Source organism: Phasianus colchicus, chromosome 3, assembly GCF_987193195.1.
Source record: "Phasianus colchicus chromosome 3, bPhaCol1.hap1.1, whole genome shotgun sequence".
Taxonomy (NCBI): Eukaryota; Metazoa; Chordata; class Aves; order Galliformes; family Phasianidae; genus Phasianus; species Phasianus colchicus.
In genome coordinates this window covers 50,954,319-50,972,278 of record NC_143438.1, presented here as the reverse complement: position 1 = coordinate 50,972,278, position 17,960 = coordinate 50,954,319, and the positions used below count along the sequence as shown (strand labels likewise).

Genomic DNA, 17,960 nt, shown 5'->3' with positions numbered 1-17,960 from the left:
AAAAAGGTGGTGTGCATTAACGTGGGATGAGTTTGAGGAGGATTTGTCTTGCTGGAGAGTGTTTGTAGCTTGTGGCTGATGGGAGAAGGACCTTCCTTATCTGAGTGTTGGGCTGTGTTCCAGCTCCCTTTCTTGTGGCAGCGGCAGATCAGTGGATGACCTAATCTGCGTGATTCATAATTTGATTTGATCCTGCCGTTCTCACTGAAAGATCATGGGAGCTCTGTCTGAATAAAGAGGGGAAATTAGGCTTTCTATTTTTAAATGGCTTATGAAAACAGATACAGCAGCTTCCAAGATGGAAGGTATATCACTGCCAAGCCTTTTCAACGATTCACTTAAACTATTTGGTTTTAGTCAGTATTCATGTATTTAATTAAATATCATATATCCAAAAGGCGCGTTTATCCTCTCCTCTAGGCACTCCTTGACATATTTAAAAAATATATTTTTACCAACAGACTCGCCTAGGGACTCCTCCATTCCTTATAATTAGCACATAATTATCACCCAGCAGCTGAAGACATAGTTAAAATTTTGTGATTCCCTGAAAGAGTTCTTCCAGATAGGCCTTGCAAGGCCTCCCCTGAAGGTCAGAAAAACCCAGAGCTCTTCTGTGTGCATCAGCAGCAGTTTTCATGGGCAGAGATGCTGAACACGCAACCTTTATCATCAAGTCAGAGTGAGGAAGTTTCAGTTTTTTGAAGAAATTGGGATATGTAGTCAAACATAGGGCTGGTTTTAAAATATTTATTTTTTTATTACAGAAATGTGACTTAGACTTATTAAAAAAATCCATTTAGTTGTGGCATTTTAGTTGAAATTTTAGTCTTTTTTTTCTCTGATAGGAACTGTGTCTTGGAGAGTGGGGGTTCCATGTTCTCCTTGTTGATGGAACAAGAAATTCCAGATCAAAGCTTTGTGCTGTATCAGATACGCCCATAAATGTCTCCATATTTTGTAAAGCAAATCAACAGCCCTTGTTTCTCAGCCGGGCTGAACAAGAGGAGGCTATGAGTGCAGTTTGTGAAACTCTGGATTGCAAACAAACAGTAACCAGTGGTAGTTTGAGGCAGTTCATTTTGAAACAAATGATAGCGTGGAAGTTGTAGATCCCGTTATCCTGTGGAAGTATTTGAAAGCTTTATGTATTGGTTTAAGAAGCTGCACTTTCTGGTTTGAAATCTGGTTCATGGAGTGGAGCTCTAATATGAGCTGAAGGTGCTGTAATGAGAACCGCTTTTGGTGCCTCTGAAATAGAGGTAACTGGATGACCTCAGGGAGAACGTGGTCTGGCCTTGGCTTGGGTAGCTGCTAGCTCCCAGAACAATTTGAGTGAAAGGCACTTTCTCTCTTGTTGCAGTCCACAGTTGAAAACAAACGGTACTTGACAGTATTTGCTGGAGTTACGCTCAACTCTCTTTAGTTGTGTGAAGGTATAAACTGCTGCAGCTCTTAGCAGTAAGTCAGAGATTAAGAGAGTTGCTGATCGTTTTCAAGTGTTGCATCTAAAGTATATTGGAGATGTGGCAATGATCCTGCAGGTTATCTTTCATATGCCTGTTACTTTATGGTAGTGAGGGGAAGCTTCTCATAAAGTAAAATCTACCTTGTGCAACATATCACATTTTGTCAGATGATGTGTTTACCCAAAACTAAAAATTGTTAAGATGATCTCTAGAGTTACATAAGTTGTGAATGAATGCTAGGTACAATTTTGGCCTTTAAATTAATGAGGAAACTCCCAGCCTTTAAACACAGTCACAGATGTTTCTGTGATCTGTGCTTAAGTTGAATATTACTGTCACAATTGAAAATTAATGTTGCTTATTAACGAGGGAGAGCTCAAATACCCAGTTCCTGCTCTGTCATAGGTGTAATTATGTAAGACTTTGTTTTGAGCTTCACACAATAATGCCCTGCGAATTGGCTGGACTTGGCAATTAGCAGCTGTAACACATCCAATTATAAATGTGTGGTGTGGTATTTTCTCCAATGCATATCCCTCCATTCCTCGTTTTACGACGTAGGCTTATTTTCCTACAGGAGTAAGCTATATTCAGCATAAAAGAAAGAAGTCTTTCGTAAACAACTTCCCTTGCATTTTGTTACAATCAATATTAAGAAATCTAATGTTGTGGTACATGCAAATGCAAACAGTGCAAAAGCAGAGACTTTGATATTTCAGATGAATTGAAACTGCTGAACTCCAGTGGTGTATGGCATATGCACAAGGAACAAGACCAACCCTGTTTGAAAGCAGTCTTTAAGAATCCAATTCTGAAAACATAGGATGCGTGTTGTGATATAAAATTGCTTCTACAGTTGTGTGGTGAGCTTGCATTTTTAAATAGGTGTTTCCTTACAGAACTGCATTTTAAATGTGGCTATGTCTTAGCAAGTTTGGAAATTGGAGAGAGCTATTAGTCTAGAACCATCAGTGTTAATGAAATAGTCCTGTCTGGTTTTATTCTTGTTTCCATTTACAATCTTTTCTCAAGTGTGAAGCCTACATTGTTGGAATAATGTTACTGGTGGTGTTTAGAAAAACATGTAAATATGATTCCTTTACAGTTACAAAGTTTAGATGGTCATGGAGGATTTTATTTTTTTCTAATTGAGCCATGGCACAACCTTGAATTTAAACCACAGACTTCTAGTTGTGAAGTTAAAGTAACTGGAGGGGCAGGGTACAAAAACAGCAGGCTCAGCTGCTTTATCAAAATGACCTGTTCTGTTAATTAATTGAATAATAAGTTTTGACAGAGGGCTTCTAATGTGTGTCATGTTGCTTCATGAGTGCAGCATGTCTTTTGCATTTAGTCTGAAATGTATACTACCAAGTTTATATGCATGACCTTACCAAGTTTGAGTAGGCTTTAGCATCTGGAGATAACAGCATAATGTAACGAACATCTTTAAAAATGACTGAGTTAGCTATAAGGGGAAGCAAAATAGTTTTACAGTGGTACCTATTTTGCTTTTGCAAAGTCTGTTAGTGCTTCAGAGAAGAATTTTCCATGTACTGATCTTGTTCAAAGCTTTGTAACTCTTTTAAGTAGATTTTATGTGAGTACAAGCTAAGGTAATTGCTTTCCATCTTAAAAGATAGTTTTTCAGTTGTGTCCTTCTGTAGATGGATGTACAACTAATATTGTGTTCAAAATAGTCTTGAGAATTGCACTAATCACACAAAATCCTGTAAATTACAGTAATGTGCCCCCATAATCTTTGCTAGTTTTCCCCTTTTGCCCTGGATAAGGAGATAAAAATATTCCAGCACTGTCTTTTGCTTCGAGTTAAAATGGTTTAAGTCTTGCAGTATTTTCAGTCTGAACTTGATGTGACCCACTGTGTCTGAAGCTACAACTCCTACTTAATTCAAAATGCTTAACATGGGGTGATTAAGAAATGCTGGAAATTTAAATTCTCCTTTCCCTTGTGTTTTTATTCTCAAACAATATTTACAAAGGACTGTTTTTGGAGAGCAGAGTACAGTCTTTTGTCTCCAGATAAAATTGATGGCTGCAAATGAAAGAACAAAGAAGGCTCTCTATTCATGTCCCCACGTCTTTGTTTCAGTGGGCATTGTTTCAGTTTATAAGAGTTGTTTAGTACGTATAGATTGTTGAGAAGGCTGAAAGATTCCCAGGCGCATCAGAGCGGACTTGTTACACAATCCTGTTATCTCCTCTACTGCCCACCCAGGACCTTTATTGTTTCAAGGATACCATGAAAGGCTTTTTTTTTTTTTGTCACATTTTCTTTGAGGTTATCTTTTATGCAGTAGTTTAAACAAGTCTTAGTATTTTTCTTTCAAATTATGGAAACTTTATAAAGCCTGTGATTTGATTCTAAAGCCGAGGAACCTGGCAGCTGGAATCATAATTATTTTTTGATTTTACCATCTTTTTATCTTTTAAAAAATCAATGTTTGAGTGGGCTGTTGATGCTTAGCTGCAGACCCAGGTTCCAACTTTGCAGGTTGCATAGCCTCCTCGTACTTTAAACTTTGTTCCTTTCTTTCTTTACTTTTCTTCCATTACATTTCTTCTTTAGGTCCCCATATTTAAAAAAAAAAAAAAAAAAAAGATTAAATCACAGTGAAACCAGTGCCACAGTTTAAGTGGACACTTGATAATTAAAATTTCTCTTACTGGGTGCTTACCTAGATAGCTTACTAATTTGGAGGTGGGTAGAAAAATGTTTGTTTTTATTGCTAGTGTGTTGAGCTGCTTAGATAGGATCGGTAAGTGTAAGTGCATCTGGCTGTGCTACAAATCCCTCCTTGCAATAGCAATAAAATTACCCTAATAGGAGCTGGCATGCTGTGCATGGCCTAGCGTGTCAATGGACAGCAAGCACTTCTGCTGGGACCTCTTCCCTGGGAAACACGTGGTTTCTGGCGCTGCTGTCCCACATCTGTAATGTTCTCATGCACTGAGACTACTGCTCCTGTAGCAGTGTCAGCAGGGTGAAAGCCAGCGTGTTTTTGGTGCTGCACTTTTGTTCATCTTAAATGCAAGTTCAGCTTACTGCCTCTGCTCTTGAAGTAACACCAGTGGGCTGTCCCCACTGCATGCCAGCACGTGCTACCTGCTCGGGTTTGCCATCATAGTGGTTTGGTTAAGTGCTCCCTAACCTGCCTCTGACAGAAAGGGATTTGGTTTACAGATGATATGCTGTTAAAAGCATGGAAACTAATCTCAAAATTTGTGACTGCACTATGAGACAGAGTGGTGACAGATAGCTGCATGCTTGAAAAATTCCAGTGGAAAGTGCTGATAAACCTGTAGGCAGACTGTGGGTTAATCTCTTGCCAAGCTGAGCTGGACCAGGCGCACAGCTGTAACATCTCTGTGTTCAGCCTCCAGACCTGGTGAAATTTGTCTTCAAACAGGTGACACAGCCACTGCACAGTATGGGAATGCTCCTCCTCTTCTGTGCAGGTAATGTGTGAGCACAGAGCTTAGGGCATAATATCCTGATGCCCTGAGTCAGTGTGCTGATGCTCAGGAAAGTGGTAAACTGGTGTAGCACCATCATCTGCTTTTTTTGCATCCTTCTTTTTTTTTTTCTCCTTGCCTCTTTCCTGTTGGGCTTCTGTTGTGAAATGTGTGCTGGTGTGTGCTTACATGACTTCAAGTAGTTCCACTTGAGAAACGCCCATTTGAGAAAGTAGAAGGGAAAATCTTTTTAAAGATGTGATCAGTTGTAGGCAAAAGCACACAATTGCTCATGATATCAAAGTTCATATACTACAGCATCTGGGCATGCATATGAATAGGTCTTTACATAATGTGTAGGTGCATGTCAGGTTTTTCAAGGGGTCTCAGTATCTGGAATGCAGTTCAGTGTAGTGGTGTGAAAGTTGGTCTCTGCCTTGTGCAGTTTGAGGTGTTTTTCTCCATTTGGTCATTTAGCCACATGGAAGCTTGGCTGTTCTATGCAGCTCTGAAATAAGGAAAAAACAATCCACTGAAAAGAAATCATAGTCTTTTGCCAGAGCAAGTTGTATGCTTTTTTTTTACAGCAGCAAACTGTCCTGAAAGCTGGCTTTACCTATCAGTATATTTTGAACACGGAACCCTCTACAGAACAAAAAAGTTTTTGTGCACTATTATCTTTCTTAATAAAAGGTCATTTATGAAACTTAGAAAAATGTGATTTGAAGGGAGACTTTCTTCACAAGTGAGAGAACGGTTTCAACTGCTTGTCTTTTGCCTTGTGCAAATTCAGTGAAGAGCAGCTCTTTATTTAACCTAATGTTCACTGGATTGGGATTACATTGGAACCATTTGACTTGCTATGATATCTGTTTGCTAACACAAATGTAAGTACTGTTACTTTACCACAAATGCAACATTCTGTCTTCAGTTACAGGTACTGGGGCAGCCTCACATAGAGATGTCTAAATAAAGCATTTTAAATCATTGGCTGAAGTCTTTCCTCTCAAATATATCTGGCCATGAAAAAAAAAAGTCATTTGTCTCTGTGCAACATTTATTTCCAGAGGAAGGAATGTTTTTGTTCCCCCTAAGTTTCCACTTCAGTCTCAAAGACTGGTTTAGTTGAAATGTTCAGTTGTCAGAAGAATCAAGATTGTGTATTATTTAGATCTTACCAGACAAGTGGGACTTGTTTCTTCCATTCCAGTTATCAGAGAGATTAACCCTTTGCCCTCGGACTTCTAATTGCTGTCGTATAGGAACAAAGATGCTGTTTGTACAAGATAGCAGCAAAACAGAATGTGTGCTAACTGGAATGTTTCTCTGGTGAATAAGGGTTGTGATATTACATAAATTTTGTCTTGCATTTCAGGCACCGATAAAAGCAACTTGTGAAGACGTGTTGTGCAAGATGGGATTTCCTGAAGATGTGCACAGTGCAGTCGTGTCGAGGAGTGTACATGGAGGACAGCCTCTGCTCAACGGTACTGCTAGAAAAGATGTTCTGATTTCTATTACCTAGAATCTTAATCATAAATCAGTGTTGAAGATTTTCATTCTTAGGACACAAATTAAGGAAGGAATATCAGCTCTTATGTGATTAATTTTTCCTTACTGTTTGGTTACTGTTGTAGGACCTGGAAAATCAGTTGCTGTTAATGGTAGCACATGGACATATGTTCACCATAGATAGAATAATTCCCTTTCTTAGCACAGTCTTCCCGTTTATACTTCCTATTACAGCCCTTAAACTGATTTGTCATCTGCCTGTAATTTGAACCCATGTGTGAGTGTCGAGAAGGTAAAGTAAGCTTCCCTTCTGCTTTCTATCTTCTATGGAAGTACTGCAGTTAGCACCTAGTCTTCGTGCACAAATCAATGCAGGGATAGTTCCTTTAGTAGGGAGCTGTCTTTGGTGGCACTCTGATGGGGCTGGAAGTCACATATATATTTGTTAGACAAGATGGGAGGCTGTATGGGAGCATGCTTTTGGCTGTAGATAATTAAGTGATTATGCTCCTTAAGTACCTGCCAAAGATGGAGAAGAGAGCTCAAGCTTTTGCGTATCCACAGGCAATGTAGCACGGGAGTGGGTAGTTTAATTTAGGCAGCAACATAGGTTGCTTTTTCCTAGTGACCTCAGGAGAGAGGCACCTATGGAAGGCAAGACATAGGACAGGGAATTATATCAAGGGCAGCTGCCTGGGAGCCCTGGTCAGTGGCTATAGCTCTCAGTGCTCAGAGAGGAGCCTTGCCAGGCAGCACAGCATCATGCCGGTGCTATCTCTCGGACGGTGCACTGCTGCTTTGCCCTGGCACGTATCTGTGTCTGAGTGGCACGATGCCCAGACAAAGGCTAGCCAAGTCTCCAGCTAGCAGTGAGCTCCGCCAGTGTGAGCTCTTGCTTCTGCATGGGATGCTCTAAAGTCAGTAGGTCTGCCCATGTGCCTGGGAGCCGTCTGGGTGGGGAATTGGGTTCACTGCCCTTCTTGTCTTCTTGTCTCTTAAGGGCTAGATTAGCCATCTGTGGAACACAAAGGCACCTGATGTGAGCCTTTTTGAATTTCCCAATAAGCTAAGTTTCAGTATAGAACTTTGTGAAAGAATGACATTTAAAAAATTTGCATAAATTTCACTGTTTTCTGAACTGCTGGCATCAATGTTGCTTTTATTCAATCTAATTCTGAAACTGCGGGACTAAGAACATCAGTCTTAGTTTCAAATACATCTTAATAGCTAATTTAATTTTTTGTTTTCTCTCGCATGTAAGTACAGTTACACAGATCAAGACTCTTGAATGAAAAACATGCTAATGACTCTGCAAAACAAAATAGAAGCTGTAGTCTTGATACTGCATGCTGTATATACCGGTATCTCTCCTTAATTATTTTCTTACAGACTTGTGTTGTGCTTTTGAGAAGTATAGTGGAAACGTTAATGGAAGTAGAATCAAAGAATCAATCTCCTTTATCATGTTTCAGCTTCGGTTATTAAAGCATTTTTAGTTCAGTTTCAAGGAAATATATTTAACAACCACATTTTTTATTTTATTGAAGAATAGCTTAGAAATTTATGCATTAAATTAAATATTCAGCTAACTGAAAAGATAATACAGAGGAATTTCCCTCACTGCTCGACCAGTTGCGAGTTAATATACCGTTCTGCTGTAGAATGTTGCAATAGTTATCAACACTGAGAACTCCTTCCATAGGTGATGTTGGAAACCTGGAGAAAGGGGCAGAAACAACAGCAGAGAACTTAGAAGGCAACTGCTTTCCAAATGTGCTGTCTTGAAACCATTGTTTGGTAATGGTCAGTTATAATGCTGCTGGTTAATCATAACATGAAAATGACATGAATTCATGGGATATGCTCTGTCCCATGGAAACTGTCTTCTGTCTTCATGGAATCAAGACCCTTTCTGAAATCTCTCTCACGTCTTTCTACTGGCTGGGAAATACAGTGAATTGCCTTCTGATTCTCAGTATTGCTCATACAAATCTGATGATAATGACTGACCAGCCCTAATTGGTTTTGAGTAAGTAATGTACGGATGGAAAACTGACTTCCTTTTTCATTACTCATCTCAACTACACAGTCCCTCCTGTTGCTTTTTAAAACTTTGGAGTGAGGCATACTGTTGGTTTGTCCTTGAATGGTATTAAAATGCATAGCATTTTAGGGAAGTTGGAATAGGAAAAAATGTACAGAGCATATAGCGTGTTCTGTATCACATCAACATCAACTGGTTTTGAAATGACCTGGAGGAGTTTGCTTTCTACTACCATTTCCTCAGTTGCATTACTGCAATGGTTAATTCTTTTGAAAATTCTGACATGCTTAAAAGCATATCATTTGCTGGTTACAGATAAACATACAGTCCATCATGGCATAGCTTTGACTTAAATTTAATTATACTGTCATTTTGAAATACTATTGTTGTCAAAAGCCTATTTTCTGGTTATTGAACTAGATTCAGATGATGCTACAAGTTATGTATAGTTGCATGACATTTGCTTCTTAAGTATAACCATGGGCCTGATTCTGATCTCAGTGGCCTTATTCATATCTAACTGCATGATTATGCTAGTATGAATTCAGAAGTGACACATATATAAGTTTTCTGTGTGATTTAGAATTGAAAGCTCTAATTTTCTTTGGATTTGTGCGTTGATACAACAAACATAGAGGCTTTATGATCCTCTCAGTCAGTTGCAGAATAATTTGAACTTTACTTGATGTTTTCTTGACATGTTGTTTCTTAAATTTTTGAACCAAAAAAAAAAAAAAAAAAGAGACAAGATGTTTAATATCTGTCATGTTTGTGTGCTTTTATCTTGCCCACTGGGGGGGATAAGCTGCTTCTAAGCTCTTCAATTTCCATCTCTCTCACCAAAATGTAAATAAAAGTAGAATAATCATATGACTTGTTGATCTATGCTTTTCAGTTGTTACAGTAATCTGGGATATTTGATTATTAAATATCCTTATAGGAAATGCCTAGGTTTGAGAGGATGGGGCAGTGTTCTATCGTGTGCCATGTGATACTCTTTTTTTTTTATTCCTGTATTCCAGGAAGGGTCAGAGTTATTCCTATTACATGGAGGAAAAAAATATTTCTTTAATTTGTAATGACTTTCTCCATTTATTCACGTGGCTAGCATATGTTAACTTTCACTAGTTTGTCCTTCTGTGCATTAGGGCATATATTAAGTTGGTATCCCTGTATTCGGTTGACATGATTTGTGAAAAATTGATGGAAAAATATATTCTGAATAAGCGTCAGACGCTTCGGTGTTATTAGAGTGACTGGGAGGAGCTCAGTACCAACGCCTTCGTTTCTGTCAAGGGAAAGGGGAGAAAAATAAGTCTCTGAAAGAAAATTAAAAGGAACTTTGTGCACCAGAAAAAAAGTGCTTATCTTACTGATAAAACCGTGGAATTATTTGGGCCTTCTTCTAGAATTGAATGTATTTGTTAAGTATTTGAAGATTGAAATGTTTCAGTATTAAATAAAACAATTCTTATATGACTCACTCACCAGACTTCACCTAATAGAAGATATCTAACCTGAACTTACAGACACGGTACTACTTACTTGTTTCTTTATTTAAAATGTAATTTGTACTTGAAGTGTCATGCTTAAGATTTAGTATTTGGAGAAGAAGAGGTTAAGTTGAAGAGGGAGTTCTGTTTAATATATGAAATGTCCTTGCTAGTGCTCGTTTTATCAGAGTCTTGTAGTTCATCCAGGAAAGAAATACTTTGGCCACTTGATATGCATGTCCAACCTGTTTATCTAATCTCTGTTCTATATCCTGCAAATTTTAAGATAAGAATAATGCATTTCTACTAAAATTACCAACCTAGGAAGGTTACTTGAACAATTCTTTGCAGAAAAATATCTTAAACTTTCAAACTCTGTCTGATAATTTAGTGATTTTTTTTAACACTGCACGTATTTTAATATTGTGTCCTGTTACTAAAAGCATGATTTTAGTTCTCCTAAACAAATTTGTTGCCTACACATGATGCTTAAATGCATTGTTTGAGCATTGTGTAGCTATCAAATAATTCTAAGCTCTTTGAGTTGCACAGTGATAGAGGAAGAAAATATCTTAGTGTTGGTCATGGAGATAAGCAGTGATCATGGATGAGTAACACCGCTGTTCCATGAGCTGTGTAAGCTGAAGCAAGCTGACGGGGTTGCTTCCGCTTCCTTTCCTTTTTGAGGTTGGTACCAAGTGGTTGTGAAACCACAAATTGAATGGGGTTGGCCAGCTTATCTGGCATATAGCTCATGCTCCCTGTCCCTAGGTTTCTGCAGACAGATCTTGTATGATTAAATGGAGCCATGGCATCCTTGCTGCCTTTTCTTTTCAAGCAGTGAAGCTCTAAGTAAATAACCTTTAATGCTCTGATATCTGATGCCAGATTCTGATTTCAGCATTTCCACTGACTTACTTTGTAGTTTACAACTTTGAACGTAACTTGTTATAAAACAATCCAGAAGCATATTGCTGGGAATGTGCCACTAAGGTGAGGAACTTTCCCCCCTTGTTTGCTTTACTTCTTTTTATACTGTTGGTTCTCCTCAGTCTTAGGTGTGTCCCCATGTCCTGTCACCTGTGGTGCCATTTGCAGGTGCACCCCATGTACCTGTGTGAGCATAATTTGTCCTCTGATTTGGTGGCTATGTAGCTGAAGATAGTAAGCTCCACTGATATTTGTTGGTTAATGGGAGGAGCCTGAGCATAAGAGGAAAGCATGGTGATTAGGGGATGGTTCTCAAGAACTATTTGTGGTGAGGAAGGACTGGAGGTTCTGGGGATGGAGAGCTGCTCTTTCAGCTTGCTGTAGAGTTGCGTGATGTTAGAGATAAGTTCATCCATCCAAATTACTAATTTCTGTACGGGACACACTGTTCCCAAGAGAGCCTGGTGGTTCTGCAGTGGTGATAAGGAAGTCTGGAAGCTGATCTTGCACTGGACTACTGATTTCTAGGTGATGAAAGCTGAGGAAAATCAATCCCAAGGTTAATGTTTAAGAGTGCCTGGTATTTAAATGTAACTAATGCTTTCTTCATTAGGTAGTGCAGGTGATGCATCTTCTGGCAATCCCAGATGCACTCAGCTTTTGTTTTTTTTGCTACTGTTCTCATCATTCCATGCATAAAAATGTCCATCGTCAACGAAGAATAAAATTCCTCTAGAAGTCATCATGCTTAAAACAAGACAGCAGTACTGTTTTTAAGGCTTGTTTTATCCTCGCTATAAATAAAAAGAAAACAACACTTTTATGCAATTGTGTTCTTCCTATGCTAGTGTATGCTGGCATCTTTGATATTCCAGTGAATGTTAAGAGTAGAGCCAGGAAAAGTGAAAGCAGAATCATATTTTCAAAGAGGAAATTCTTGTTTCCAAACTGAAAAAAAGTTTGTGTTTTTGCAGGAAAAAAAAATATGGAAGTAGCAACTGCTTTGTTTGAACTCTCCTTGCCATTAGCAAAAAAAGACAATTTGACAAGTTCCTTCCAGGCAGACAGCCAAAGAATCTCAGATGGATGGGGTCTCTCTGTGAGCTGCTGGAAAGCTGAAAGAAATTGTTTCCATTCTTCCCAAATGTTTTGTTGTTTTTTTTTTTTAATTCTTCTTTGCACACCCTACCTGCACCCCCCCAAAAATAAAGCACTCAACGAACAGCCATGTGCTCCAAGTCACACTTCTTTGCCCTAGCAGGAGTAAGGATATTGTTTTTAGTTGGGTTGTTTTTTTCTGTTAAGAAGCTTATGTTGAGAATATTTGTTTTTCTTACCACTCCTGCTTAACATTTAGTAGGTTTGGTTTTGTCCTCTTCCCATGTGAAGCAGAGTAAATTTCACTGCCACTTTTTGGTGATGCTTTGCCTGTTGACTTACTTTGTTACAGTTGTATTCTAGTTCTTACTCTCTTGTCTTTTAATCCTTTTTCTCTTCTTTTCTCAAACAGTCTTCCTGTTTGTCCTTTTTGCGTTCCCCGCAGCATCCTAAATTCTCATGTGTCAGTACTGAGCTTACTCTCCTGGATTGGTAGAGCTTCTTCTGTTTGCTTTAACTACACAAGCACAGCACCTGTTTTATTATTTCTGTTGCCTGTTTATCTGCCAAGCTCTTTAACTTATTCTCAGACAGTAGTTCCCTGAAAAACAGAGCTTGCTTTTAATGAAGCAATAGTTTTATTGTTGGCTTTCTTTTTTTTTTTTTTTTTTTTTTAGGGATTCGGTTTCCTACTCCCTTTCTTCCACTCCTCAGTTAAAAGTGGAATATGTCCTGGAATATAAATAAAACATGCTCAACTTAGTGAAAAGTGATATATACTTGAATAGTGATTCCTTTTTTCTTCTACTTGTGTAAAATTCTACATCTTACTTGTGATACCTGACTTTACTCTCCAGTATTGAGGTACTAATTAATGTTAATGTATGTTAAACTTTATGTATATAAAGAGGGAATAAATTACAAAATTCAACACTATTTTGGATGCACATAGAGGACAAACGTGATTTCAAAAACAAGATTCCATTGTTCTTCAGGAACAATGCTAGCACTAAAGCTGTTAGGAAGTGTAGCATTTGGATCAGTTTGTATATCCAGTAGTCGGGGAATGTATTGCTTGAGTTCTAGAGAAGCCATTCTGAAAGAAACTTGCAGACACACCAATCAAAATGCTTTCTTTTTATGAAATATTTGAATTGGGGTGGAAGTGTGTGTGTATATGTATATATATATATATATATATATGTATATATATATATATATATATATATACATATATATATAGGTTTTGAAACAAACAAAAAATCCTAAATCAACTATTGGGTCCACTTTTTCCGGAAAAGGGTACTTGATTCACCTTTATTCTCTACAAAATTCTGCTCATGTTTTCATTGTAGGACCTTCCAAATATATCTCGATAAAGAGAAAAATACTCTTATGGAGAAATTACACAGATCCTGCATAGTTGCAGTGTTCTGGAATCCGTAAATTACTATCTTGGTTAATTAGTCCAGCTCTGATAGTCGTTTCTGTTTATGGTGCATTTACTTGGAATGCAGTGAATTAATTACTGCTTATTCCCTTTTCCTATATTCAGATGGTTACTTAAGAGGATCTCAAATGCAGTCTCCTTTCTCTGTGTAGAAATACGAGTTAAGAGAGCTGAGCCATCAGCTGCCTCAGTAAGGCTCTTGGCATGGCTCAACAGGGGATGGCAAAGTAGATGTTAGTTTCTGCCTCAAAAGCTGAGTCTGGTTTTACCTGCTTCTGACACCATTTAATGTAGCCTTAGTTCTGTTTTAAACTCTGCCATCTGGCCTTGATTCCCAGAGGGACGTTATTTTTCCTGGAATTGCTGTAGTTGGAGCTTTCTCCAAGGCTGACCCGTGCTTTAGGGGAGTGGAATGGCAGATACAAAGCTCTGCAAAGGGGCCCTCCAGAGCAAACAAAGCTGCCCTTAAGGATGACTAATTGATTCAGTGGTAGGAGACAAGTTTCATCATCACCTGGCAACAGCAGCATTAAGAATTCTATAAAGAGAGAAGGATCAGTATATGGAATACATGGAGCAAAACCTTGGGTGAGGCTGCCTGTGTTAGCACGATAAGATACACATGGTATATATAATTATTCTTTCAACTTCCCAATTTAAGATAATCTGTTGACTAGTGACTAGACAAAATTACTAGAGCGTCTTATTGAACTGATATTATGGAAAATACCCTTAATTAGGGTATAGAAATTCCAGTAGTATTTAAACATTTGGTAACTACATTAAATCAAATACTGCTGTGTTGAAGACTTTGATGTCAATCGTCAAATTCAAATACGTTTTGAACTGCTCTTCTGCTGGTTGAGTGCAGTGAGCTGGGTTCATTATTTTTGATTGAACGTGTCATGGTCTGACACCTATGTGAGCATATTTGTTAACCTGGAAACAGTAACTTTTAGAGAATTCTCTTCCAAACTTTTAGGGCATGTCCTAAGTATCAGTCAGCCCCACTGAGCTGAGACTGTAGAAGGGATAGAAAACAGTGCAAGGAACGGCAGCAGGTTGTGGAGAGAAGAAAAAGAGCTGGAGTTGTTATTATCTTCTTATTAAGCTGTAGGAGGAGGAATTGGTCTTTAACGCTTGTTGAAGCCTTTCAGTTCAACGTGACGCAGCTGGTTTTGCAGTATTCTCTCTCTATACCATCTGGGTGACTTTTCCCTCAGAGAACAAGGAGAAAGATATTGAGAAATGAGTGATGTTAAACTCTGGTGGGGGAAGAGGGAATGAAGCAGAAGGAAGAGTCTTTTGAAGATAAACTGATCTTGCAGCCAGGACATGAACGCCTCTAAATAAACACTCATAGCCACGCAATGTGTGTCTTCCAGGGACAACTCTGGGTTTTGAGGTATTGATATCCATTGCTGCCTACAGAGCAGCCTGGAAAAGCGTTCTGCCTGCTTGCTATAGGTGAGTTGGTACCAGTAATAATGGTGGTATGTTTCATTGTTTCTCACTATGATTATAGGTGTGCAGTTTAAGTACATGTGGAAATACAGCCTTCAGTGAGAGAGGCTGTACTAGGAATGCAGCTTTCTCTCCTTGAGTTGAGAGTACATTGCATCCATGTGGTTGTTGGGATGAGTCCGAGCTGACCTGACACAAAACTATTCCAGGCCTTTATGATGGGATGGTTCCTTGAGGATTTACTACATGGCTGATGTTGAGTTTGGGTATGGTAGAAGTGATATTGGACCTTAAGAATAGTGTATGGACTCAGAAGCACTCTTCTAGCTCTTTCTTCAGAAGAAAATCCCAGGAACAGCTGTTGGTGTTACTTTCCAGTTTTCTGCCCATCAAACCAGTTCCCTTTCTGTTCCATTCATCTGGTAAGCAACACATTCCAAGCAGCCAAAAGATAGAAGGTGTGAGCGGTGCCCCAGCTGTCCAACATAGACACAGGCTGCCATTCCTTCCCTCAATCTCATAACAGCGCAATTAAACCAAGCTGTGGATTTCCTGTGGAGATGTCCTTCTGTGTCTGAAAATTCATCAGCAGTTGTAAGTAGGCAGAAGTAGCAGTTGACAGTGTACATATTTCCTTTTAGCCTTTTCCAGCATGTATGTTTCTTATTCAGATTTGCACTGCTTGGCACCGGCATGGAGAGAGGAGAGAAGAAAGGGACCTGCTTTGGGAAAGGAGATAAGTTAGTGAGCAAAACAATCTGCTGAGGGTAATGGAAGAAAAGGAGGTCACAGCTGAATGAGGCTCCACAGCGCTGGATACTCCGTTAGTGAAAGGTTGTTGTGTTGTATGTTTTATTTTGGTGGGTTTTTGGCTTTTTTTTTTTTCTTTTCTCCCTTTGTACTGTTGTTTAATTTACTCCAGGGTTGGGCAGCACCCTGAGGCTTGCCCTGGCAGTGTGCTGCCCTGGCAGCAGCTGACCCATGGCTGCCCTGCTGCTGGTAGTCTCCGAGGACTAGACACCCAGGTTGACTTTTTCCTGCTTCGTTTTACCATCTATGAGGCTTTGGTGGAGTTTTGAGCAGTATTGGAAATTACGGCTTGCCTGTAGGAGCAAGTCCTTTTTTGTGTACTGTGCTCTTTCAAGAACTAGGTTTTGTTTGTTTTTGAAAGTTAATGGCACATAGCTCTCAGGTTGTAGAGAAGAATTATTTGAGCCCCTCTGTGAGTTCCAGTTTAACATTTCCTTAAATAGGAAAGTTACGAATCCCTAAAAGCATAATTTGTAACATAAAAGCTATCAAAATAGCAGTGCAATCTGTTAAAGTGTTTAAAAAATTGATTCTCTGCAGTTTAAAATGTGAAATAAATGTACACTAATTGTTTTGAATGGAGATGAAGATGGTGTTTGAAGCCAGTCTTTAAAGGAATTAGTTAGATAGCACTGCAGTTAATGGTGGAGCACTATTTTTCTGTAACGGGCTTAGTGATGTTCTCTAATTAGCTTGCAAATTGATATTCAAATATAAGTAAACTGGTAATCAAATACAAGCAAAACATCTATGTAAATAGACTTTGGGTTTCTGCATTTAGCATACCTGTATGAAAAATATGTGTGTGTGGAGGTTAAGCTCTTGCTTCTCTTTCAGCATGGGGCTTTATTAATGGTGGCCCACTGGTTGTATTAGGTCAACGTTTTGATTCAAGCATATGAAAAGAGAGGGAAAAAAACCCTTTTCTACAAGTGAGTGGCTTTTAAACATTAGTAGCAGTTAATGAATACTGAGCATTTCTGGGAGTTTTTTGGTCTTTGTTTCTTCTGGGTTTTTAGCTTTGCAAATAGGATTTGATGCATAGCTGAGGTCAGTGGGAATTATTCTGACCTTCCTGGATTTGGATTCTGCTTACGCTCATTAATATAATAATTGCTCTATGCAGTACACTCATTTATATGTTAACACTTAAGTCTTGTGACAGAAACCGGATGCGTAAAATGTTACTGGTGTTTGTGTCCTGGGGCTTTCTGCTTTATAGAGAATGCAGGCTCTTAAACTGTACATTTGTCTGCATGCCTGGCTTAAAGTAGTTAGTAAATTTGAAGGAGAACCTTACAACAAAATCCGTTCGTAGGAACTGTTGTGAGGAATAGAAAATAAAGGTCAAGTTTAAAATGTGTACTTCAGTTTTTGTTTTTGTTTTTTTTTAATTCGTGAAACATTGTCATTGACATGCTGATAATTGGCTGGGCACTCTCTGTTTTTGTATTGTTTGTCAGGTGAAAGTATGACTGTATCATCTCCACATACTCCTTATGTCCTGTCCATAGTATTTACTATTTAGTAAATACTGGCTTTTATGCCAGCAGTTGTTTGGAACAGATTTCTCAAACTGCATTCAAATCACGATTCGTTCATTAAATCTAATTGTTTTTGTAGCTTAGAATCAGTTTTCAGTGCTGGTTGTAGTCTGTGTTCTTCCCAAGAAGGAAAAAACAAACAAACCTTGTGTTAATTGTTTTCTGTAAAGCAGCTGGTACACTTTTTATACCATAAAAATAACTTCTAATTCAGCATGTGTTTTCTTTTCATATAACCACATTATTTTACCGTGCTTTAGTGCATGTGTGTGCTCTTATCAAAAAGACCCATTAATTCATCTCTTGGAGGCTGGCTGATGGGGGACCACTTGTCCTTTCTAGGTCACCAGGTCAGATGCAGCCTGCCGTCTGCGCCCAGTAGCCTCTAACTGATAGCTTGTCTGGAGGCTCTGCAAACATTGCATTGGTTGGTCTGGTTTCTTTTGCAGGAGTTTACGTTAAAAACATACTTATTATATAAGAGTAGAAAAATCACTGAATTAATGGAAAATGTGTGTAGGGAGCATTTGTACAAATTAAAGTAGCAGGAGGAGGTCAGTGATGTAGCAATGTTGTAAGTCTAGAACAGAAGAGCAGTGAAACGGAGTGCTTAGGTGCAGAGTTAAGGTAAGTTACTGTAGGAGCTGAGACAGCTTGAAGCAGAAAGTA

General features: G+C 38.7%; 1 protein-coding gene across 1 annotated transcript in view; it reads left to right on the top strand.

Annotated features, from left to right (window-relative positions):
* CDH2 (cadherin 2) overlaps nucleotides 1-17,960 on the top strand; it is a 114,290-nt gene that overhangs the window by 5,435 nt on the left and 90,895 nt on the right. Inside the window, exon 3 of the mRNA XM_031612901.2 lies at nucleotides 6,322-6,433. Coding sequence (XP_031468761.1) covers nucleotides 6,322-6,433 — 112 coding nt within the window. The remainder of the gene's footprint in view (nucleotides 1-6,321; nucleotides 6,434-17,960) is intronic.